The 25,708-nt window shown below is 57.3% G+C and overlaps 1 protein-coding gene across 1 annotated transcript; it reads right to left on the bottom strand.

The window, feature by feature from the left end:
• Positions 1–51: 51 nt before the first annotated feature.
• LOC311204456 (calumenin-like) lies at positions 52–24,327 on the bottom strand (the record flags this gene model as incomplete). Its single annotated transcript, XM_084280879.1, is given in 7 exon segments — positions 52–167; positions 1,285–1,484; positions 1,968–2,028; positions 3,658–3,824; positions 11,042–11,235; positions 24,061–24,187; positions 24,190–24,327. Coding segments are annotated over 7 exon segments (992 nt in total), but the record flags the coding sequence as incomplete, so codon positions are not given.
• Positions 24,328–25,708: the final 1,381 nt, after the last annotated feature.

Raw genomic sequence — 25,708 nt, 5'->3', positions numbered from 1 at the left:
AAAACTGATCCCAGGAGGTGTAAAAAATAAATTACTGAAGAAAAAGGGGGGTTGTGGAGCCCCTAAAACTCATCGTGTCGCACCAGGGCCTCCCCGAAGTCTGTGGCCTGGCTGCCCACGAACAGGTCGTACTTCTCCACGATCTCCTCCTTGGTCAGCTTGCCATCCTGCAGGAGACATTCATCACCCCTCATTAGCCAGGCTAACGAGTCCACACTGCCCATCTTTTCCTAAATTACCTCTCATCTTCTACCCCCTCCCCAAACAATTCCCTCTGGACCTGTCCAAGGAGGAGCGTTGAGGTTCCTCAGAGGGGTCTGGCCAGGCTGGAGAACAACAGGATGAGGTTCAACCAGTCCCATGGGACACAACAACCCCCACAGAGCTCCAGGCTGAGCGGCTGGAGAGCTGCTGGGAGAAGGAGCTGGGGGTGTGGGGTGAGCTCAGCCTGCCCAGGAGCCAGCAGTGTGCCCGGGGGGCCAGGAAGGCCAAGGGCAGCCTGGCTTGTGTCAGAGCCAGCGTGGCCAGGAGGGCTGGGGAGGGGATTGTGCCCCTGGGCTGGGCACTGGGGAGGCTGCAGCTGGAGTGCTGGGTCCAGTTCTGGGCTCCTCAGCACCAGAAGGACATGGGGGTCCTGGAGCGAGTGCAGAGAAGGGCAACCAGGCTGGGGAAGGGGCTGGAGGGCAAATCCTCTGAGGAGCAGCTGAGGGAGCTGGGGGTGTTGAGCCTGGAGAAGAGGAGGCTGAGGGGAGCCCTTCTCCCCACCTCCCCTGCCCTGCCAGGAGGGTGCAGAGAGGTGGGCGATGGTCTCTGCAGCCAGGGGCCAGGAGCTGGGCCGAGGGGCAATGGGCTCAAGCTGCCCCAGGGCAGGGTCAGCTCAGCTGGGAGGGCAAAGTTCTTCCCTGGCAGAGTTGTGGGGCTGTGGCACAGGCTGCCCAGGGAGGGGGCTGAGTCCCCAGCCCTGGGGGTGTTGAACAGAGGGGAGATGAGGTGCTCAGGGGGCTGGGGCAGCTCAGGATGGGATCTCCAGAGATCCCTCCCAGCTCCCAACACTCTGTGATGCTCTGACATTCTGCAGAGCAGTGTGGGGTGAAGGGACCCCAGTGTCCCCACCCCCCCAAAGTAAGGACACCCCTCCCAGCCCAGGGTGCCCCCAGCCCCATCCAACCCAGCCTTGCACCCTGCCAGGGATCCCAGGGCAGCCCCAGCTCAGCCTAAGGAAGGTTTTCCCCCTGGGCAGAGCAGATCCCAAGCGTCGGGGTGACACCCACACCCCATCCCCACCTTGTTCTGGTCGGACTCGTAGACGAGGTGCCGCGCTTCGGCCTCGGCGTGGTCGTAGTCGGAGGGGAGGATCCAGTCCTTGGTCTCTTCCTTGTCCATCTTCCCATCCCTGTTCTTATCCCGGAATTCCACAAACTGTTCCCTCTCCGTCTTCACCCACTCGGGCTCGTCGGCGTCACCGTCGTGGCTGTACATGTCACCTGGAAGGCACCGGGGGCAGCTGGGTGAGCAGCTGGGGAGGGAGGAGGAGGAGGAGGAGGAGGAGGAGGAGGAGGAGGAGGGGGAGGAGGAGGAGGAGGAGGAGGAGGAGGAGGAGGAGGAGGAGGAAGAGGAGGAGGAGGAGGAGGAGGAGGAGGAGGAGGAGGAGGAGGAGGAGGAGGAGGAGGAGGAGGAGGAGGAGGAGGAGGAGGAGGAGGAGGAGGAGGAGGGGGAGGAGGGGGAGGAGGAGGAGGAGGAGGGGGAGGAGGAGGAGGGGGAGGAAGAGGAGGAGGGGGAGGGGGAGGAGGGGGAGGAAGAGGAGGAGGGGGAGGGGGAGGAGGACGGGGAGGGGGAGGGGGAGGAAGAGGAGGAGGGGGAGGAGGAGGAGGGGGAGGAGGAGGAGGGGGAGGGGGAGGAGGAGGAGGAGGGGGAGGAGGAGGAGGAGGAGGAGGAAGAGGAGGAGGAGGTGGCAGGGGGGGTCTCACCTATGTACTCCTCCAGGTCGATGAAGCCGTCCCCGTTCTTGTCGATGTCCTCCATGGTTTCCTGAAGGGAGGAGATGGGAGGTTAAACCAGGCTTGGTTAAGCCAGGCTTGGTTAAGCCGGGCTTGGAGGTCAAACCAGGCTTGGTTAAACCAGACTTGGTTAAACCGGGCTTGGGAGGTTAAACCAGGCTTGGTTAAATCGGGCTCAGAGGTTAAACCAGGCTAGGTTAAACCAGGCTAGGATAAACCAGGCTTGGAGGCTAAACTGGGCTGGGAGGTTAAACCAGGCTTGGTTAAACGGGGCTCCAAGGTTAAACCAGGCTTGGAGGTTAAACTGGGCTCGAAGGTTAAACCAGGTTTGGTTAAACCGGGCTTGGTAAACCAGGCTTGGAGGTCAAGCCAGGCTTGGTTAAACGAGGCTTGGAGCTTAAACCAGGCTCAGAGGTTAAACCATGCTTGGAGCTTAAACCAGGCTCGGAGGTTAAACCAGGCTTGGTTAAACCAGGCTCGGAGGTTAAACCAGGCTTGGTTAAACCAGGCTCAGAGGTTAAACCAGGCTTGGTTAAACCAGGCTCAGAGGTTAAACCAGGCTTGGTTAAACCAGGCTCGGAGGTCAAATCAGGCTTGGTCAAACCAGGTTTGGTCAAACCGGGCTTGGTAAACCAGGCTTGGAGGTCAAACCAGGCTTGGTTAAACCAGGCTTGGAGCTTAAACCAGGCTTGGTTAAACCGGGCTCAAAGATTAAACCAGGCTCGGATGTTAAACCAGGCTTGGTAAAACTGGGATTGGAGCTTAAACCAGGCTTGGTTAAACCAGGCTCAGAGGTTAAACCAGGCTTGGAGGTTAAACCAGGCTTGGAGGTTAAACAGGGCTCGGAGGTTAAACCAGGCTCAGAGGTTAAACCAGGCTTGGAGGTTAAACCAGGCTTGGAGGTTAAACAGGGCTCGGAGGTTAAACCAGGCTCAGAGGTTAAACCAGGCTTGGAGGTTAAACCGGGCTCAAAGATTAAACCAGGCTCGGAGGTTAAACCAGGCTTGACAAAACTGGGATTGGAGTTTAAACCAGGCTCAGAGGTTAAACCAGGCTTGGTTAAACCAGGCTCGGAGGTTAAACCAGGCTTGGAGGTTAAACCAGGCTCAGAGGTTAAACCAGGCTCAGAGGTTAAACCAGGCCTGGAGGTTAAACCAGGCTCGGAGGTTAAACCAGGCTTGGTTAAACCAGGCTCGGAGGTTAAACTGGGCTCGGAGGTTAAACCAGGCTTGGTTAAACCGGGCTCAAAGATTAAACCAGGCTTGGATGTTAAACCAGGCTTGGTAAAACTGGGATTGGAGCTTAACCAGGCTTGGAGGTTAAACCAGGCTTGGAGCTTAAACCAGGCTCAGAGGTTAAACCAGGATCAGAGGTTAAACCAGGCTTGGAGGTTAAACTGGGCTCGGAGGGTAAACCAGGCTTGGTTAAACCAGGCCTGGAGGTTAAACCAGGCTTGGTTAAACCAGGCTCAGAGGTTAAACCAGGCTTGGTTAAACCAGGCTCAGAGGTTAAACCAGGCTCAGAGGTTAAACCAGGCTCCGAGGTTAAACCAGGCTTGGTTAAACCAGGCTCAGAGGTTAAACCAGGCTCAGAGATGGTCCTCCCGCGCCCCTCAGCCCACCCCTGCCCCCCCAGGCGCGCGGGGGGCTGGCAGCCCCACCTGCACGACGATGTCCTTCATGTAGTCGTACTCCTCGGGGTGCAGGAAGGCCGTGAACTCCTCCTTGGTGGCCGCCAGGTCCCCGTCCTTGTCGGCCATCTTGAAGCGCCGCTCGTCCCGCACCATCATCTGCTTGTAATTAAACCCGTCGTCGGGGTCGGGGTCGTCTGGGGAGGGGGAGAGAAGAGGCGGCGCCCCGGGTCAGCGTGGGGAGGGGGGAGGTGGGCCAGGCTCAGCTCCAGGAAAGGAGACCCTGACTCAGCCCAACCGCAGCCCAACCCCAACTCGAGCTCAACCCAACCCCAACTCAACATCAACCCCCCCTCAACCTCAACCCAACCCCAGCTCAACATCAGCCTCAACTCAACCTCAACCCAACCCCAGCTCAACCTCAACCCAACCCCAATTCAACATCAACCCCCCTTCAACCTCAACCCAACCCCAGCTCAACATCAGCCTCAACTCAACCTCAACCCAACCCCAACTCAACATCAACCCCCCCCAACCTCAACCCAACCCCAGCTCAACATCAGCCTCAACTCAACCTCAACCCAACCCCAGCTCAACCTCAACCCAACCCCAATTCAACATCAACCCCCCTTCAACCTCAACCCAACCCCAGCTCAACCTCAACCCAACCCCAACTCCAACCTCAACCCAACCCCAGCTCAACATCAGCCCCAGCTCAACCTCAACCCAACCCCAACTCAACCTCAACCCAACCCCAGCTCAACCTCAACTCAACCCCAGCTCAACATCTCAACCTCAACCCAACTCTACACTCAGCAACTCAACCTCAACCCAACCCCAACTCTACCTCAACCCCACCCCAATTTAACATCAGCTCAACAATTCAACCCCAACCCAACCCCAGTTCAACATCAGCCCCAACTCACCCTCAACTCCAACTCAACCCCAACCCAACCCCAATTCAACATCAACCGTCCTTCAACCTCAACCCAACCCCAACTCAACCTCAACCCAACCCTACACTCAACAACTCAACCCCAACCCAACCCCAATTCAACATCAGCCCCAACTCAACCTCAACCCAACCCCAGCTCAACATCAACCCCCCCGCAACCTCAAACCAACCCCAACCCAACATCTCAACCCAACCCCAACTCAACCTCAACCCAACCCCAGCTCAACAACTCAACCTCAACCCAACCCCAATTCAACATCAGCCCCAACTCAACCTCAACCCAACCCCAGCTCAACATCTCAACCTCAACCCAACCCTAACTTAACGTCAGCTCAACAACTCAACCTCAAACCAACCCCAACCCAACAACTCAACCTCAACCCAACCCAAATTCAACATCAGCCCCAATTCAACCTCAACCCAATCCTAACTCAACATCAACCCAACCCCAATTCAACATCAGCCCCAACTCAACCTCAACGCAACCTCAACTCCACAACTCAACCTCAACCCAACCCCAATCCAACTCCAACTCAACCTCAACTCAACCTCAACCCAACCCCAACTCCACAACTCAACCTCAACCCCAACTCCACAACTCAACCTCATCTCAACCTAAACTCCACAACTCAACCTCAACTCAACCCCAATTCAACCTCAACTCAACCTCAACCCCAACTCAACCTCAACTCAACTTCAACCCAACCCCAATTCAACATCGGTCCCAACTCAACCTCAACTCCACAACTCAACCTCAACCCAATCCCAATTCAACATCAGCCCCAACTCAACCTCAACCCCAACTCCACAACTCAACCTCATCTCAACCTCAACTCCACAACTCAACCTCAACCCAACCCCAGTTCAACATCGGCCCCAACTCAACCTCAACCCCATCCCAACCTCAACCCAACCCCAACTCAACCTCAACCCCAACCCAGCCCCAACTCAACACCAACCCCAGTTCAACCTCAACCCCAACCCAGCCCCAACTCAACCTCAACCCCAGTTCAACCTCAACCCACCCCCCACTGCTTTGCCTGGGCAGCCTAAACTGCCCATCCAGGGGGCAGCCGCCGCGTCTCTCCCGCTCCTCCTCCTCCAGCAGCGAGGAAGAAGAGGAGGAGGAGGAGGAGCTGCCAGCACCCTCTGGATACCAACACTCAGGAGACAAGGGCTGAGGGGAAGAGGGGGGGGTGTTGGCTGGCTCAGCCCATGCTATTTTTGGAGGAGAATGTGTAAGGGGATCTCAGTTCCCCGCTGCCGGGGCGGCTTCAAAGCCCACGAGCTACCCGCCAGCGCCGGGGCAGGTTGAGAGCTACAAGACCAACCTGGGGCTGTTTCCTCAGCTACCAGAGAAGAAATTAACCCACTCCAGATTAAAACACACACCCCCCACACTCCCCCCCCCCAAAAATCAACAGGGGAGGATGGAGCTGAATCCTCAGCCGGGTGAAGTTAAGCCAGAGCCAAGCCCGGTCTAAAAATAGGCTGGGTCTCTTCTCAGTTTACACCCAGGACAAAAGGAGGGAGGGGGGGGATTAAGTGGCTCTAAGGGAAGAGGTTTGGGATCAGGGCCAGGGGAGCAGCGCTGGGCTGGGAGGGCTTGGGTTTTAGTAGAGGTAATTAGGCCTTAACGAGCTTGGATGGAGAGTGGGGGGGGTTTAATGAGGGTTAAACCCACTGCAAGGACCAGGCTGGGGTTTAGCGGCTCGGTGGCACGAGGGAAGGGGGTCTGGGGCAGGGGGTTGGGGAGGGGGGGGTTGGAAAGGGGGGTTGGGGAGGGGGGGTGGGGAGGAGGGGTTGGGGAAGGGGGGTTGGGGAGGGGGGGATTGGGGTGGGAGTTTGGGGAGGATAGGGTTTGGGGAGGGGGGTGGGGAAGGGTGGGTTTGGGAAGGAGGCTTGAGGAAGGGTGGCTTGAGGAAGGGGGGATTGGGAAGGGGGTTTGGAATGGGGAGGTTGGGGAGGGGGTTGGGGAAGGGGGGTGGGGAAGGGGGGATGGGGAAGGGGGGGTGGGGAAGGGGGAATTAGGGAAGGGGGGTTGGAATGGGGGGTTGGGGAGGGGGGGGGTTGGGAAAGGGGGGTTGGGAAGGGGGATGGGGAAGGGGGGTGGGGAAAGGGGGGTTGGGAAAGGGGGGTTGGGAAGGGGGGGTTGGGAAGGGGGGGTTGGAAAGGGGGGATTGGAAAGGGGAATTGGAAAGGGGGGATTGGGAAGGGGGGATTGGGAAGGGGGGATTGGGAAGGGGGGATTGGAAAGGTGGGATTGGGAAGGAAGTTTGGGAAGGGAGGAATTGGGAAGGGGGGGTTTGGGAAGGGGGGGTCGGGAGCCACCATCAGTGAAGCCACAAGCTCCAGCTTTTAACTGGGAGAACTGGGACCACCTGGAGTTGGCCAGCTCAGCCGTGAGGCCGAGGGGACCACAGGGCAGGTGGGAAACGGAGCCTCCCCCCTGCCCTCTGCCCCTTTTTGAGAGGAAATCGGGGCTTTTGAAGGTGAAACTCTGACTTTTCACCACTCCAGGGGAGAGCGGGATCCCCACCCCCATCCCCATCCCCATCCCCATCCTCCCGCTGGGCTCCAGCCCCAGTGACTAACACAGCGCTGAGGGGGCACCAAAATTAACCAACACCCCCCTCCACACCCCCCCAGCATTTCATTCTGATGACAAAACCGGTTCTAAAGCCCGGGCAGAGCAGGGGAGGGAGGGTGGTGCCTCAGCTCCCACACACAGAGGGGGGAGAGGGGGGGGATTAAGGGCTGGGCTGGGCTTAGAGGCTGCAGGTCCAGCTCTCCAGAGGCATTTCCAGGGGTCAGCGGGATCCTCCCATCATTCCAGAAGGATATAAGGAGGTGGGAGCAGTTAGGCTGGGCTTAGTGGGAGCAGTTAGGCTGGGCTCAGCGGGAGCAGGGCTTAGGCTGGGCTTAGGGGGACGGGTGAAATGCAGGGATGGGTTCAAGGGCTGGGTGTGGGGGTTGTATTTTTTCCATGGGGAATTTTTTTTGGGGGGGGGGTGTTTATCCATATTTTAAGTAATATTTCAATTAATGGGTCAATTAATAGTTAAATTAATATTTTAATTAATATTTTAATTACTATAAACCCCACAGGTTGGAAACACACACACACACACACACCCCCCAAATCATCTCTCCTCCCCCATATCTCAAGAATTAAATGAGTGATTAAGAAATCAAGAGCTTAATGAGATGTTAATTAGACCTGTCCCAAGACCTGAGGGGGATTTAGGAGAGGGAGGGGGGATTTATCCAACTCCTGAGCCTGGGAGAGCAGGGAAGGAGCGGTGGGATGGGGTGGGATGGGGTGGGATGGGATGAGGTGGGATGAAGTGGGATGGGGTGGGATAAGGGTGGGATGAGGTGGGATGAGATGGGATGGGAGGGGATGAGGTGGGATGGGGGGGATAAGGTGGGATGGGGGGGATAAGGTGGGATGAGGTGGGATGGGGTGGGATGAGGGTGGGATAAGGTGGGATGAGGCAGGATGAGGCGGGATGGGGCAGGATGGGGTGGGATGAGGTGGAGATAAGGTGGGATGACGTGGGATGGGATGAGGTGGGATGAAGTGGGATGGGGTGGGATGAGGTGGGATGGGGTGGGATGCGGTGGGATAAGGCGGGATGGGGTGGGACGAGGGTGAGATAAGGTGGGATGGGGTGGGATGAAGTGGGATGGGGTGGGATGAGGCTCTGTCCATCTGTCCTGCAGAGCCTTTGTCTATCTTTGGGAATATTTACTGGATTACAACTGGATTTTGGGTGCTTTCCCTCTGGAGCTCATCCTACCATATATGTCCAGGCTCCAGGAGGAGGGAACCACTGGCAAGGGGAACAGGGGGATTTCTGTCTCCTTAACCCCTCAAGAGCTGCTCCTTCTCCCCTCACTCCTGGGGGAGGGGGCTGGAGGGGGGGTACAAGCCCCCCAGACCCATTAAATTAAAGAATGAGCCCTGAATTGAGGAGCTGGAGGGGGAGAGGGAGGGATGAGGGAGCTGGATTTGGGGAGGGGATTGAAAGACTCTTTGCTGATGGAGCTCAGGGGGTTGGGAAGGATGAGGGGTACAGGGGGGGTGGGAAGTGGGGGGCCCCTTCTGAAGGTCCCCTCCTCTGGGAGGTGGGAACCACTGGCAAGGGGAACCACTGGCAAGGGGAACAGGGGGATTTCTGTCTCCTTAACCCCTCAAGAGCAGCTCCTTCTCCCCTCACTCCTGGGGGAGGGGTCTGGAGGGGGGGTTCAAGTCCCCCAGACCCATTAAATTAAAGAGTGAGCCCTAAATTGAGGAGCTGGAGGGGAAAGGGAAGGTTTAACTGGGACAAACAGGGAGGGAGGGATGAGGGAGTGGGATTTTGGGAGGGGATTGACAGACTCTTTGCTGATGGAGCTCAGGGGGTTGGGAAGGATGTGGGGTACAGGGGAGGTGGGAAGTGGGGGGCCCCTTCTGAAGGAGGGGGGGAAGAAGGTGGTGGTGGTCTGGCTGCTGCTCATGCTTGAGCCCATCTGCATGGGAAGGGCACTGATGAAGCTGTTGTGGTGGGTGCAGGTGGCACCTTTGGGGGTTGCACCCCGTGTTTTGGGGGAGAAAAAGGGGTATTTGGGGGTTTTCCCCTTAGCTTGGTCTTCAGTAGTGCCCAGGGAAGGTAAATTTGGGGGAGACAAGAGAGTTGCAGGGGGGTTAGAGAGGTCTGGGTGAGGTTTGGAGGGGTCCAAGGGAGATTGGAGAGGTCTGGGGTGAGGCTGGAGAAGTTGGGGTGAGATTTGGAGAGGTCTGGGGGGAGATTTGGAGAGGTCAAGGGGACATTTGAAAGGTCCAGGGTGAGATCTGGAGAGGTTCAGGGAAGATTGGAGAGGTGTGGGGCAAGATTTGGAGAGGTTGGGGTGAGATTGGAGAGGTCTGGGGTGAGATTGAAGAGGTCTGAGGTGAGACTGGAGAGGTTGGGGTGAGACTGGAGAGGTCTGGGGTGAGATTTGAGAAGTTGGGGTGAGATTTGAGAGGTCATGGGGAGATTGGAGAGGTCTGGGGGAAGATCTGGAGAGGTTGGGGTGAGATTTGAGAGGGTTGGGGTGAGATTGGAGAGGTTGGGGTGAGATTTGGAGAGTCTGGGGTAAGATTTGAGAGGGTTGGAGTGAGATTTGAGAGGTTGGGGTGAGATTTGAGAGAGGGTTGGGGTGAGATTGGAGAGGGTTGGGGTGAGATTGGAGAGGTCTGTGGAAGATTTGAGGTGTCTGAGGGAGATGTGGAGAAGTCTGGAGTGAGATTTGAGAGGTCTGGCTGAGATTTGGAGATGATGGAGTGAGATTGGGAAGGTCAGGGTGAGATTTGGAGAGGCTGGGCTGAAATTTGAGAGGGTTGGGGTGAGATTGGAGAAGTCTGGGGAAAGATCTGGAGAGGTTTAGGGGAGATTGGAGAGGTCTGTGGAAGATTTGAGAGGTCTGAAGGAGATTTGAAGAAGTCTGGGGTGAAATTGGAGATGATGGGGTGAGATCTGCAGAGGTCTGGGTGAGATTTGGAGAGGTCTGGGTGAGATTGGAGAGGTTGGGGTGAGATTGGAGAGGGTTGGGGTGAGATTTGAGAGGGTTGGGCTGAGATTTGAGAGGGTTGGGCTGAGATTTGGAGAGGTTGGGGTGAGATTGGAGAGGTTGGGGTGAGATTGGAGAGGTCTGGGGTGAGATTTGAGAGGGCTGGGGTGAGATTTGAGAGTTTGGGGTGAGATTTGGAGAGGTTGGGGTAAGATTGGAGAGGGCTGGGGTGAGATTTGAGAGGTCTGGGGTGAGATTTGAGAGGGCTGGGGTGAGATTTGAGAGTTTGGGGTGAGATTGGACAGGTTGGGGTGAGATTTGAGAGGGTTGGGGTGAGATTTGAGAGGGTTGGGGTGAGATTTGGAGAGGTTGGGGTGAGATTGAAGAGGTCTGGGGTGAGATTGGAGAGGTCTGGGCTGAGATTTGAGAGGTCTGGGCTGAGATTTGAGAGTTTGGGGTAAGATTTGAGAGGGTTGGGCTGAGATTTGAGAAGGTTGGGCTGCGATTTGAGAGGGTTGGGCTGAGATTTGAGAAGCCAGGGCTTGTTTTTAAGCCTTGTGGCAAGGGAGGGAAGCGAGCCAAGCACCTCTCCTCCACCATCCTCCTACTTTCCTACTTAAGAGAAGACCACCCCCGGAGCGGACACCTTGCCCCTTACCCAGGTAAGTGCCATATGTCACGTTCCTGTACTCATCCCAGGAGATAAATCCATCTTGGTTCATATCAAACTCCTGCCATTGCCGTTCCACACTCTCATACACGTATTTCTTCTGGGCCTTCTTAATCCAGGCTTTCAGCTCCCCCTCGGTCACAAACCCATCCTTATCCGTGTCTATCTTATCTACAATCACTCTACAAAAACAAAACAGCAAGTTTCAAGCCTCAAGTTCTGGAAGATTCCACGTTTCTGAGGTGGAAACCTACCTAAGATGTAACCATAGGTGGCATTTTTATACTCCTCCCAGGAAATGAGGCCGTCCTCATTGAGGTCGTGCCCTTTCCACTGCCGCTCTACGTCCTCGTAAATCCAACGTTTTTGGGCAAATTTAATCCAGGCTTTAAGCTCTTCCACCGTTACCAGCCCGTCCTGGTCTTCGTCTATCTTAGTTACAATCTTGCTGTAGAGGAAAAGCCAAGAGGAGTTAAGAGGGGAAAGGGGAGGGGGGGAGGTCCAGGGGTTGGTTGGTGGGGTGTGGGGGGGAGTTGAGCTCACTAAGGCCAGCAGTGGGGTTTAGGTGGGGTTTAGGCAGGGTTTTGGCCATAGAAACCCCAGGCTGATCACTCATGAGGCTGTTTGGTTGTGTTTTATTGCTGGGGTTTGAGTGATACAGTGATTTGAGCTCACTAAGGCCACTGGTGGGGTTTAGGTAAGGTTTAGGCAGGGTTTAGGTGGGGTTTAGCCACAGAAACCCCAGGTTGCTTGCTCATGGAGCTGTTTGGTTGTGGTTTATTGCTGAGAGGATGGTGAGTTGAGCTCACTAAGGCCAATGGTGGGGTTTAGGCAGGGTTTAGCCATAGAAACCCCAGGTTGCTTGCTCACAGGGCTGTTTGGTTGTGTTTCATTGCTGAGATTTGAGTGATACAGTGATTTGAGCGACACAGTGATTTGAGCTTACTAAAGCCAGTGGTGGGGATTAGGCAGGGTTTTGGCCATAGAAACCCTGGTTTGATCACTCATGAGGCTGTTTGGTTGTGTTTTATTGCTGGGGTTTGAGTGATATAGTGAGTTGAGCTCACTAAGGCCAATGGTGGGGTTTAAGTGGGGTTTAGGCAGGGTTTAGGTGTAGGAACCATGGTTTACTCTCTCTGGGGGCTGTTTGGTTGTGTTTTATTGCTGGGGTTTGAGTGATACAGTGATTTGAGCTCACTAAGGCCAATGGTGGGGTTTAGGTGAGGTTTAGGCAGGGTTTTGGCATCAGAACCCTGGTTTACTCTCTCAGGGGGCTGTTTGGTTGAGTTTCATTGCAGAGATTTGAGTGATATAGTGATTTGAGTTCACTAAGGCCAATGGTGGGGTTTAGGTGAGGTTTAGGCAGGGTTTAGGTGGGGTTTAGCCATAGAAACCCCGGGTTGCTTGCTCATGGGGCTGTTTGGTTGTGGTTTATTGCTGAGAGGATGGTGAGTTGAGCTCACTAAGGCCAATGGTGGGGTTTAGGTGAGGTTTAGGCAGGGTTTAGGTGGGGTTTAGCCATAGAAACCCCGGGTTGCTTGCTCATGGGGCTGTTTGGTTGTGGTTTATTGCTGAGAGGATGGTGAGTTGAGCTCACTAAGGCCAATGGTGGGGTTTAGGCAGGGTTTAGCCATAGAAACCCCGGGTTGCTTGCTCACAGGGCTGTTTGGTTGTGTTTCATTGCTGAGATTTGAGTGATACAGTGATTTGAGCGACACAGTGATTTGAGCTTACTAAAGCCAGTGGTGGGGATTAGGCAGGGTTTTGGCCATAGAAACCCCAGGTTGATCACTCATGAGGCTGTTTGGTTGTGTTTTATTGCTGGGGTTTGAGTGATACAGTGATTTGAGCTCACTAAGGCCAGTGGTGGGGTTTAGGCAAGGTTTAGGCATAGAAACCCTGGTTTACTCTCTCACAGGGCTGTTTGGTTGTGTTTTATTGCTGGGAGGATGGTGAGTTGAGCTCACTAAGGCCAATGGTGGGGTTTAAGTGGGGTTTAGGCAGGGTTTAGGTGTAGGAACCATGGTTTACTCTCTCTGGGGGCTGTTTGGTTGTGTTTTATTGCTGGGGTTTGAGTGATACAGTGATTTGAGCTCACTAAGGCCAATGGTGGGGTTTAGGTGAGGTTTAGGCAGGGTTTTGGCATCAGAACCCTGGTTTACTCTCTCACAGGGCTGTTTGGTTGAGTTTCATTGCAGAGATTTGAGTGATATAGTGATTTGAGTTCACTAAGGCCAATGGTGGGGTTTAGGTGAGGTTTAGGCAGGGTTTAGGTGGGGTTTAGCCATAGAAACCCCGGGTTGCTTGCTCATGGGGCTGTTTGGTTGTGGTTTATTGCTGAGAGGATGGTGAGTTGAGCTCACTAAGGCCAATGGTGGGGTTTAGGTGAGGTTTAGGCAGGGTTTAGGTGGGGTTTAGCCATAGAAACCCCGGGTTGCTTGCTCATGGGGCTGTTTGGTTGTGGTTTATTGCTGAGAGGATGGTGAGTTGAGCTCACTAAGGCCAATGGTGGGGTTTAGGCAGGGTTTAGCCATAGAAACCCCGGGTTGCTTGCTCACAGGGCTGTTTGGTTGTGTTTCATTGCTGAGATTTGAGTGATACAGTGATTTGAGCGACACAGTGATTTGAGCTTACTAAAGCCAGTGGTGGGGATTAGGCAGGGTTTTGGCCATAGAAACCCCAGGTTGATCACTCATGAGGCTGTTTGGTTGTGTTTTATTGCTGGGGTTTGAGTGATACAGTGATTTGAGCTCACTAAGGCCAGTGGTGGGGTTTAGGCAAGGTTTAGGCATAGAAACCCTGGTTTACTCTCTCACAGGGCTGTTTGGTTGTGTTTTATTGCTGGGAGGATGGTGAGTTGAGCTCACTAAGGCCAATGGTGGGGTTTAAGTGGGGTTTAGGCAGGGTTTAGGTGTAGGAACCCTGGTTTACTTTCTCTGGGGGCTGTTTGGTTGTGTTTTATTGCTGGGGTTTGAGTGATACAGTGAGTTGAGCTGACTAAGGGTAATGGTGGGGTTTAGGCAGGGTTTTGGCATCAGAACCCTGGTTTACTCTCTCACAGGGCTGTTTGGTTGTGTTTCATTGCTGGGGTTTGAGTGATACAGTGATTTGAGCTCACTAAGGCCAATGGTGGGGTTTAGGTGGGGTTTAGGCAGGGTTTTGGCCATAGAAACCCCGGGTTGATCACTCATGAGGCTGTTTGGTTGTGTTTTTTAGCTGGGGTTTGAGTGATACAGTGATCTGAGCTCACTTAGGCCAGTGGTGGGGTTTAGGTGAGGTTTAGGCAGGGCTTAGGTGGGGTTTAGCCATAGAAACCCTGTGTTGCTTGCTCATGGAGCTGTTTGGTTGTGTTTTATTGCTGGGAGGATGGTGAGTTGAGCTCACTAAGGCCAGCAGTGGGGTTTAGGCAGGGTTTAGGTGTAGGAACCCTGGTTTACTCTCTCACAGGGCTGTTTGGTTGTGTTTCATTGCTGGGATTTGAGTGATACAGTGATTTGAGCTCACTAAGGCCAATGGTGGGGTTTAGGTGGGGTTTAGGCAGGGTTTTGGCCATAGAAACCCCGGGTTGATCACTCATGAGGCTGTTTGGTTGTGTTTTTTAGCTGGGGTTTGAGTGATATAGTGATCTGAGCTCACTTAGGCCAGTGGTGGGGTTTAGGTGAGGTTTAGGCAGGGCTTAGGTGGGGTTTAGCCATAGAAACCCTGTGTTGCTTGCTCATGGAGCTGTTTGGTTGTGTTTTATTGCTGGGAGGATGGTGAGTTGAGCTCACTAAGGCCAGTTTTGGGGTTTAGGCAGGGTTTAGGCGTAGGAACCCCGGGTTGATCACTCATGAGGCTGTTTGGTTGTGTTTTATAGCTGGGTTTTGAGTGATACAGTGATTTGAGATCACGAAGGCCAATGGTGGGGTTTAGGCAGGGTTTAGGCAGGGTTTAGCCATAGAAACCCTGGTTTACCCCCTCACAGGGCTGTTTGGTTGTGTTTTATTGCTGGGATGCTGGTGAGTTGAGCTCTCTAAGGCCAGTGGTGGGGTTCAGGCAGGGTTTAGGTGTAGGAACCCTGGTTCACCCCCTCACAGGGCTGTTTGGCTGTGCTCCTCTGCAGGGTGAACGTGTTTTGCTGTGAGGATGTGGGAGGGGAAGAGGAAACACACCGGTCTGGCTGTGAAAATGGGGAGGGGGGAGGAAACAAACCCCCACTGGAGGGGGAGGCGGCGGCGCTGTTGGATCCCACCCCAAGGAGGTCGGGGGGATCCCCCTCGAGGAAGTCAGGATGGTCCCACCACGGGGAGGTTCAGATCCCACCTGAGGAGGTTGGGATCCCACCCCAAGGACCTCAGATCCCACCCAAGGAGTTTGGGATCCCAGCCCGAGGAGGTCAGGGGGATCCCACCCCAAGGACCTCAGATCCCACCCAAGGAGGTCCAGATCCCACCCAAGGGGGTCGGATCCCACTCAAAAACCTCCGATCCCACCCGAGGAGGTCGGATCCCACCCAAGCACCTCAAATCCCACTCCAGAGGAGGTCGGATCCCACTCAAGGACCTCAGATCCCACCCAAGGGGGTCGGATCACACCTGAGGACCTCAGATCCCACCCGAGGACTTCAGATCCCACTCGAGGACCTCAGATCGCACCTGAGGGGGTCAGACCCCACTCGGGGACCTCAGATTCCACCCGAGGAGGTCGGATCCCACTCGGGGACCTCAGATCCCACCCGAGGAGGTCGGATCCCACTCGGGGACCTCAGATCCCACCCGAGGAGGTCGGATCCCACTCGAGGACCTCAGATCCCACCCGAGGAGATCGGACCCCACTCGGGGACCTCAGATCCCACCCGAGGAGGTCGGATCCCACTCAAGGACCTCAGATCCCACCCGAGGTACCTCAGATCCCCGCTGAGGACCTCAAATCCCACTCCAGGAGGTCGGGATCCCCCCCGAGGACCTCAGATCCCACCCGAGGAGGTCGGGATCCCCCCCGAGGACCTCAAATCCCACTCCAGGAGCTCAGATCCCACCCGAGGATGCTGGACCCCCCTCGAGGAGGTCGGGATCCCACCCATTGAGCGAGGCCGAAACCGGAGCCGGGGGGTTAGCAGAGCCCAGGCCGCGTGCCTCCTGCTGCCGCCTTTATTTTTAGAGGCAGCTGTGAGGGAGAAGCCGGCGGGAGGAATGCAGGGAGGGAGAGAGGGGGAGGGAAAGGGGAGAGCTGGGATCTCTCAATCTCACCCCTTCCTAACGCTTTACTCCCAGGAGTAAGCGGAGCGCTGGCCGCACAGGCTGGGGGGCGGGGGGGAGAGGGCTGGTAGGTGCTTAAATCCGGGGGTAACAGCTCAAAATGTTTAGTTTTGGGGGTCAAGGGGTGGGTTTTGGGGGGGGTTTCCCTCTTTTTAAGAGGAAGCAGGGTGATAAAAGGGCAGATAATTAATTAATCACCGCCTGGTTATTAATTCCCAGGAGGAGAAACATCAAGGGAACAGCCCAGCCCGGTCCGACCCGGCGCCTCAGGTTTGGGTGTCCCCAAAAGTGGCTTTATCAAGGCAAAAAAAAGCCACATTTTATTCCCAGGATTTGGGTTTTTTGGTTTTTTTTTTAAACTCTTGTGGCTCCTAAAAATTAGAAGCTGGATGGATAATAAGGGAAAATATTCTGATGTGGGATTTACACCCACCCCCCCCACCCCAAAATCTCCACTCCACCCCTGGATTTTGGGGTGAGGGGGGTATGAAAATGAAGAAATTAAGAAGAAATAAAGAAATTCAAAGAAATAAAGGAGAGTAAATCACTTCCCACTAAATTCTCTGGTTGTCCTTCCAGGCAAGGGCGATGGGAAGGCGGCTGCATTCACTGGGAGGAACCCAACCCCAAACTGGGAGGAACCCAACCCCAAACTGGGATGGAGAAGCAGAGCTCATCCCAAGGGGGGGGGGTGGGGGGGTGGTTCCAGGAGAGGTTTTGAGGTGGGGCAGGGAAAAGGTCAGAAGTTTAATTAGAGGAAAAGCTGGTTTTTCACCCTAAAAAAAAAGAGCTCAGGGAGACGTTGGGGCAGCTCCTAAAGCTCCTCTTGCAGCCGGCTCAGCGGCTCGGTGCCAGACCCAGATGTTCCCAGGCTGGTGTTCCCAGGGTAGGAACCACAAAAACCTGATCGGATTTAATTAAAACTCCTCAAAAATGGGAATTCTCCAAACCAGGCGGGTTTATCCGGGACCAGAGCGGTGTGGGGAAGCAGGGGGGGGTGGTGGGTGGCAGCTGGGATTGAGAGGGAGGGGAGGGGGGGGGCTTGGCTTTGCTTTCCCTGTGTCTGTATCCTGGGGAAGTGAGGGAATCCCCCTCGTGCCAGGAAATTCCCTTAATTCAGCAGGTTTGAAAAGGGAAATTAAAATCCCAAACAGAATGAAACGGGATGAGGTGAAGATTCGGGAGGGGAAAGCTGAGGGCAGGGAGAAGCCGGGGGTGGGGGAGAAGCCGGTGCCTGGAGAAGCTGAGCTCCATGGAGCTTTCTCCCTTCAAACAAACAAACCAACCCCCCCCATCCCTGGATCCTTTAACGAGGAGAAGCCAGGGAGAAGCTGGGGGAGAAGCTGGGAAGCCAGGGAGAAGCTGGGGGGAGAAGCCGGGTCCTGGGGGGGGAGAAGCTGGGGTGAGAAGCCAGGGTACCGAGGGGAGAAGCCAGGGTGAGAAGCTGGGGTACTGGGGGGAAGAAGCCGGGGTACCAGGGGGAGAAGCCAGGGGGAGAAGCTGGGGTACCGGGGGAGAAGCTGGGGTGAGAAGCCGGGGTACTGGGGGAGAAGCCGGGGTACTGGGGGGAGAAGCTGGGGGAGAAGCCGGGGTACTGGGGGGAGAAGCTGGGGTACCAGGGGGAGAAGCCGGGGTACCAGGGGGAGAAGCCGGGGTGAGAAGCTGGGGGGAGAAGCTGGGGTACCAGGGGCAGAAGCCGGGGTGAGAAACTGGGGTACCAGGGGGAGAAGCCGGGGTGAGAAGCTGGGGGAGAAGCTGGGGTACCAGGGGCAGAAGCCGGGGTGAGAAACTGGGGTACCAGGGGGAGAAGCCGGGGTGAGAAGCTGGGGTACCAGGGGGAGAAGCTGGGGAAGAAGCTGGGGTACTGGGGGGAGAAGCTGGGGTACTGGGGGGAGAAGCTGGGGTACCGGGGGGAGAAGCTGGGGAGAGAAGCCGGGGTACCAGGGGGAGAAGCCAGGGGGAGAAGCCGGGGTACCAGGGGGAGAAGCCAGGGGGAGAAGCCGGGGTACCAGGGGGAGAAGCCGGGGGGAGAAGCTGGGGCTGGGGAGGGCAGGAGAACCCGGAGCCTGGAGAAGTTGGGGCTCCGGGGGGGGGAGAAGCTGAGCTCCATGGAGCTTTCTCCCCTCAAATAACCAAACCAGCCCCCCAAATCCCTGGATCCGGGAGAAGCCGGGGAGAAGCTCAGGGAGAAGCCGGGGGGGAGAAGCTGGGGTCCGGGGGGAGAAGCTGGGGCTGGGGAGGGCAGGAGAACCTGGGGCCCCAGAGGGGGAGAAGTCAGACTCCGTGGAGCTTTCTCCCCTCAAAGAACCAAACCAGCCCCCCAAATCCCTGGATCCTTTAACAGGGAGAAGCCAGGACGCAGGGAGAAGCTGGGGCAGCTGGGGCTGGGGGGAAGCCGGGGGGGGGAGAAGCCGGTTCTGGGAGAAACTGAGGCAGGGAGAAGCCGGCAGCTGGAGAAGCTGGGACTGGGAGAAGCTGAGCTCCGTGGAGCTTTCTCTCCTCAAATAACCAACCCCCAAATCCCTGGATCCTTTAACGGGGAGAAGCCAGGGGCCAGGAGAAGCCAGGGCCAGGGGGGTAGGGAAGAAGCCAGGCTGGGGGAGAAGCTGGGGGAAACTGAGGCAGGGAGAAGCCAGGGCTGGGAGAAGCTGAGCTCTGTGGAGCTTTCTCCCCTCAAATAACCCAACCAACCCCCCAGATCCCTGGATCCTTCAACAGGGAGAAGCTGGGAGCCAGGAGAAACTGAGGCAGGGAGAAGCTGGGCTGGGAGAAGCTGAGCTCCATGGAGCTTTCTCCCCTCAAACAACCAAACCAACCCCCCAAATCCCTGGATCCTTCAGCAGGAAAACCCCCATCAGCCAGGGAATAAACCCCATCCCAGCGCTGGTGTCTGGACCTGGGTATCCTTAAGGAGTTAATCCAGGCGATCCAGGCCCAGGGAGGGAGGGAGGGAGGGAAGGGGGGTGATGAATTTGGCAAGGAGGGGCTGGTTTCTGTCAGGTTGGTAACGGTCAGAGATCCCAGTGGAAACTCTTAGGCGGCCCCGGTTCCGCTGCCAGATAAACTCAGCGGAACAATGCGATTCCCAGCGCCCAGCCGTGACAACCCCCCCCCAAAACAGCCCGGGGAGGGGGGAAGGGAGGGAGGGGGGAGGATGGGGGGCAGCTGATAAGGGTTTGAAGGGGGTTGGGGGGGGTTTGAGGGGGTTTTGAGGGGGGGGGGGTGGCGATTTGCCGGGTGGGTTTGGGGTGTGAAGCTGGGTCACATCCCTGACTTTGGGGGTTGAGCTTTTCCTTCTCATCCAGGAGCTCAATTTGCCCCCCCTCCCTAAATCCTACCCCCCCCCCCCCTTAATTAAAATCAACCCCCAAACAAAGAGTTAATGAGGAATTCAGAGCAGGGAGTGGAGCCCTTTGGCCCAACCCCCTGAGGAACAGCTCCAGGATGACAAGGCTGAGCTCGGTGCCAGGTGGGATCCCGACCTTCCAGAACCTCCCCACCCCAACCCCCAACCCAAAAATACCCCCCCTACCCCAAAAATACCCACCCCCACCCCAAAAATACCCACCCCCACCCCAAACCCCAGCTCGCCCAAGCTTTAAGCTCTCCTAAACCTGATGCCAACAACTGCACCCAGCAGCTGCTGCCCGGCGTACAAAGGGACCCGCTGTGGGGCCAGGGATGGGCCCCCCACCCCAAAAAACACCCCCCCACACACCCCCCTGACACCTGTGAGGGGGGCTGGGGGGGGGAGGGATGGAGGAGAAGCTGTTTTGGGGGTGGGGTGTGTGGGGGACGCTGGGTTTGTGGCTCCAGGCAGCCAGCAGCTGCTGCCCGGGGAAGGGGAGGGTAAATAACCCCCCCAGCCCCCACAAAGGGGGGGGATTTGGGGGGTTGGGGGGTGTGGGGGACACCAGGGGGGTGTTAAGAGGCCCCAGATTCGGGATTTGGGGTTGGGGACACCAGGGGGATGTTTAGAGGCCCCAGATTTGGGATTTGGGGTTGGGAACACCAGGGGGGTGTTTAGAGACCCCAGATTTTGGATTTGGGGTTGTGGGGACACCAGGGGGATGATTAGAGACCCCAGATTGGGGGGTCGGGGGGGGTGTGGGGACACCAGGGGGGATGTTTAGAGGCCCCAGATTTGGGATTTAGGGGGTTGGGGGTGTGGGGACACCAGGGGGGTGTTTAGAGGCCCCAGATTTGGGATTTGGGGGGTTGGGGGGTGTGGGGACACCAGGGGGGTGTTTAGAGGCCCCAGATTTGGGATTTGGGGGGTTGGGGGTGTGGGGACACCAGGGGGGTGTTTAGAGGCCCCAGATTTGGGATTTGGGGGGTTGGGGGGTGTGGGGACACCAGGGGGGTGTTTAGAGGCCCCAGATTTGGGATTTGGGGGGTTGGGGGTGTGGGGACACCAGGGGGGTGTTTAGAGGCCCCAGATTTGGGATTTGGGGGGTTGGGGGTGTGGGGACACCAGGGGGGTGTTTAGAGGCCCCAGATTTGGGATTTGGGGGGTTGGGGGGTGTGGGGACACCAGGGGGATGTTTAGAGACCCCAGATTTGGGATTTGGGGTTCGGGGCACACCAGGGGGACGTTTAGGAGGCACCAGATTTGGGATTTGGGGTTGTGGGGACACCAGGGGGATGATTAGAGACCCCAGATTGGGGGGTCGGGGGGGTGTGGGGACACCAGGGGGGATGTTTAGAGGCCCCATATTTGGGATTTGGGGCTCTGGGGACACTGGGGGGATGTTTAGAGACCCCAGATTTGGGATTTGGGGTTCTGGGGACACCAGGGGGGGCGTTTATAGGCTGTGGGATTTGGGGGATTGGGTGTTGTGTTGACATTTAGAGGCCCCAGATTCAGGATTTGGGGTTCTGGGGGCTGTTTTCCCCCCAGGGGGGATGTTTAGAGGCCCCAGATTTGGGATTTGTGGGACTGGGGACACTGGGGGGGGAAGTTTAGAGACACCAGATTTGGGATTTGGGTCATTAGGGGGACTGGGGTCACCGGGGGGGGGCGTTTAGAGGCCCCAGATTCGGGATTTGGGGGGTTGGGGACACCAGGGGGATGTTTAGAGGCCCCAGATTCGGGATTTGGGGGGTTGGGGGGTGTGGGGACACCAGGGGGACGTTTAGAGGACCCAGATTTGGGATTTGGGTTGTGGGGTCACCAGGGGGATGTTTAGAGGCCCCAGATTTGGGATTTGGGGGGTTGGGGACACCAGGAGGACGTTTAGGAGGCCCCAGATTTGGGATTTGGGGTTCTGGGGACACCAGGGGGGATGTTTAGAGACCCCAGATTTGGGATTTGGGGGTTGTGGGGACACCAGGGGGGACATTTAGAGGCCCCCAGATTTGGGATTTGGGGTTCTGGGGTCACCAGGGGGACAGTTAAGAGACCCCAGATTTGGGGTTGTGGGGACACCAGGGGGATGTTTAGAGGCCCCAGGTTTGGGATTTGGGGTTCTGGGGCCACCAGGGGGATTTTTAAGAGACCCAGATTTGGGGGTCTGGGGACACCAGGGGGATGTTTAGAGGCCCCAGATTCAGGATTTGGGGGATTAGGGGTGTGTGGGGACACCAGGGGGACATTTAGAGGCCCCAGATTTGGGGGACTGGGATGACCAGGGGGACGTTTAGAGGCAACAGATTTGGGAGATTGGGGGTTGTGGGGACACCAGTGGGGACGTTTAGAGGCCCCAGATTTGGGATTTGGGGTTCTGGGGACACCAGGGGGATGTTTAGAGGCCTCAGATTTGGGTTTTGGGGGAATGGGGGTTGTGGGGTCACCAGGGGGATGTTTAGAGGCCCCAGATTTGGGGTTCTGGGGACACCAGGGGTATGTTTAGAGGCCCCAGATTCAGGATTTGGGGTTCTGGGGGCTGTTTTCCTCCCCCCAGAGCAGGTTCCCCCCTCCAGATTTGGGATGCCCTTACCCCAGCCTGTCCTTGCTCTCCTCTGGGGTGAGCTGGTCGAAGGTCTTGGGTGTTTAGAGGCCCAGATTCAGGATTTGGGGACTGGGGTTTGTGGGGACACGAGTGGGGGATGTTTAGAGGCCCCAGGTTTGGAATTTGGGGGACTGGGGTTTGTGAGGACACCGGGGGGGACATTTACAGACTGTGGATTTGGGGCACTGGGCTTTCTGGGGACACTGGGGGGGATGTTTATAGACACCAGATTTGGGGTTCTGGGGACACTGGGGGGGGGACGTTTAGAGGCCCAGGTTTGGGATTTGGGGGACTGGGGTCACCAGGGGGATGTTTAGAGGCCCCAGATTTGGGATTTGGGGTTCTGGGGACACTGGGGGGGGGGGGACGTTTAGAGGCCCCAGGTTTGGGATTTGGGGGACTGGGGTCACCAGGGGGATGTTTAAAGGCCCCAGATTCGGGATTTCAGGGTTGTGGGGATACCAGGGGGGATGTTTTAGAGACACCAGATTCGGGATTTGGGGTCCTGGGGGCTGTTTCCCCCCCAGAGCAGGTTCCCCCTCCCCAGTCTCGGGGTGCCCTTACCCCAGCCTGTCCTTGCTCTCCTCCGGGGTGAGCTGGTCGAAGGTCTTGGGTGTTTAGAGGCCCCAGATTTGGGGTCCTGGGGGCTGTTTCCCCTCCCCCAGATCAGGTTCCCCCCCAGTTTCAGGCGCCCTTACCCCAGCCTGTCCTTGCTCTCCTCCGGGGTGAGCTGGTCGAAGGTCTTGGGTGTTTAGAGACCCCAGATTCAGGATTTGGGGTCCTGGGGGCTGTTTTCCCCCCCAGATCAGGTTCCCCCCCAATTTCAGGCGCCCTTACCCCAGCCTGTCCCTGCTCTCCTCCGGGGTTGAGCTGGTCAAAGGTCTTGGGTGTTTAGAGACCCCAGATTTGGGATTTGGGGTCCTGGGGGCTGTTTCCCGCCCCCCCCCCCCCCAACAGAGCAGGTTCCCCTCCCCAGTTTCGGGTGCCCTTACCCCAGCCTGTCCTTGCTCTCCTCCGGGGTGAGCTGGTCGAAGGTCTTGGGTGTTTAGAGGCCCCAGATTCGGGATTTGGGGTTCTGGGGGTTGGTTTTCCCCCAGGGGGCACATTTAGAGGCCCCAGATTTGGGATTTGGGGGACTGGGGGTTGTGGGGTCACCAGTGGGGGACATTTACAGACTGTGGATTTGGGGCACTGGGGGTTCTGGGGTCACCAGGGGGGATGTTTAGAGTCGCCAGATTTGGGATTTGGGGTTCTGGGGGCTGTTTCCCCCCCCAGATCAGGTTCCCCTCCCCAGTTTCAGGCGCCCTTACCCCAGCCTGTCCTTGTTCTCCTCCGGGGTGAGCTGGTCGAAGGTCTTGGGTGTTTAGAGACCCCAGATTTGGGGTTCTGGGGGCTGTTTCCCCTCCCCCAGATCAGGTTCCCCTCCCCAATTTCAGGCGCCCTTACCCCAGCCTGTCCTTGCTCTCCTCCGGGGTGAGCTGGTCGAAGGTCTTGGGTGTTTAGAGGCCCCAGATTTGGGATTTGCGGGACTGGGGACACTGGGGGGGATGTTTAGAGACCCAGATTTGGGATTTGGGGACTGGGGGTTGTGAGGACACCGGGAGGGACATTTATAGACTGTAGATTTGAGGCACTGGGGGTTCTGGGGACACTGGTGGGGGGATGTTTAGAGGCCCCAGATTTAGGATTTGGGGTTCTGGGGGCTGTTTTCCCCCCCAGAGCAGGTTCCCCCCCAGTCTGGAGCGCCCTTACCCCAGCCTGTCCTTGCTCTCCTCCGGGGTGAGCTGGTCGAAGGTCTTGGGTGTTTAGAGACCCCAGATTTGGGATTTGGGGGTTGTGTGGACACCAAGGGGGATGTTTAGTCACCACATTCAGGATTTGGGGTTCTGGGGGCTGTTTCCCCTCCCCCAGAGCAGGTTCCCCCCCAGTTTCAGGCGCCCTTACCCCAGCCTGTCCTTGCTCTCCTCTGGGGTGAGCTGGTCGAAGGTCTTGGGTGTTTAGAGACCCCAGATTCAGGATTTGGGGTCCTGGGGGCTGTTCCCCCTCCCCCAGATCAGGTTCCCCCCCAGTTTCAGGCGCCCTTACCCCAGCCTGTCCTTGCTCTCCTCCGGGGTGAGCTGGTCGAAGGTCTTGGCCTCGTCGGCGCCCAGGAAGGCGTCGTGGTCGTAGTCGAAGCCGCGGGCGTCGTCGTGCAGCTTGTCGCTGAGCTGGGGTCCTGGTGCACCCGCTCCTTCCTCTCGGTGGGCTTGGCCCCGGCGCCCGGCGGGGACAGCGACAGCGACAGGGACAGCGACAGGGACAGCGACAGCAGCACCGCCGGAGGGACCCTCATGCTGGCGGGGGCACCGGGACCTGCGGGAGGGCAGGGGGACGGGTTAGGAGTTGGGGGAGGAGAGGGGACAGGTTAGGAGTTGGGGGAGGGGGTTATGGGGTGGGGGAGGGGGTTAGGAGGTGGGGGAGGAGAGGGGACAGGTTAGGAGTTGGGGGAGGGGGTTATGGGGTGGGGGAGGGGGGTAGGAGTTGGGGGGAGGGGGTAGGAGTTGGGGGAGGGGGGTAGGAGTTGGGGGAGGGGGGTAGGAGTTGGGGGAGAGGGTTATGGGGCGGGGGAGGCTCAGGTCTACCAGGTGGAGACCCCCACAATGGTGATGGAGACACACAAACCACCCCCCAATGCCAAATGAGACCCCCCCCCAATGCCATAGAGACCCCTCTCCCAATGCCAATGGAGACCCCTCCCAGTTTCCCAATGGAGACCCCCCACCAGTGCTAATGGAGACCCCCCCAGTTCCCAATGCAGACCCCTCCTCAATGCCAATGGAGGCCCCACCCATTTCCCAATGGAGAGCCCTTCCCAGTTCCCAATGGAAACCCGTCCCAGTACCAATGGAGACCCCTCCCCAGTGTCAATAGAGACCCCTCCCCAGTGCCAATGGAGACACCCCCCACAATGCCAATGGAGACCCCTCCCCTCAATGCCAATGGAGGGAGACCCCCACCCAGTGCCAATGGAGACACCCCCCCAATGCCAATGGAGACCCCTCCCAGTTCCCAATGGAGACACCCCCCCAGTGCCAATGGAGACCCCTCCCAGTTCCCAATGGAGACCCCCCCCAATGCCAATGGAGACCCTCACCCAGTGCCAATGGAGGGAGACCCCCACCCAGTGCCAATGGAGACACCCCCCCAATGCCAATGGAGACCCCTCCCAGTTCCCAATGGAGACCCTCACCCAGTGCCAATGGAGACCCCTCCCAGTTCCCAATGGAGACCCCTCCTCACAATGCCAATGGAGACCCCTCCCAGTTCCCAATGGAGACCCCCCCTCAATGCCAATGGAGACCCCTCCCAGTTCCCAATGGAGACCCCCCCTCAATGCCAATGGAGACCCTCACCCAGTGCCAATGGAGACCCCTCCCAGTTCCCACTAGAGACCGCTCCTCAATGCCAACGAAGACACCCCCCCCCCAGTGCCAATGGAGAGCCCTTCCAGTTCCCAATGGAAACCCCTCCCAGTTCCCACTAGAGATCCCCCCAATGCGAATGGAGACCCCCCCAATGCCAATGAGACCCCTCCCAGTTCACAATGGAGACCCCCCCCAATGCCAATAGAGACCCCCTGCCCAATGCCAATGGAGACCCCTCCCAGTTCACAATGGAGACCCTCTCCCCAATGCCAATGGAGACCCCCCCCCAGTGCCAATGGAGAGCCCTTCCAGTTCCCAACGGAGACCTC

The sequence above is a fragment of the Gallinula chloropus genome, assembly GCF_964237585.1.
Source record: "Gallinula chloropus genome assembly, contig: HAP1_SCAFFOLD_437, whole genome shotgun sequence".
Taxonomy (NCBI): Eukaryota; Metazoa; Chordata; class Aves; order Gruiformes; family Rallidae; genus Gallinula; species Gallinula chloropus.
This window is presented reverse-complemented; position numbering and strand designations above follow the sequence as displayed.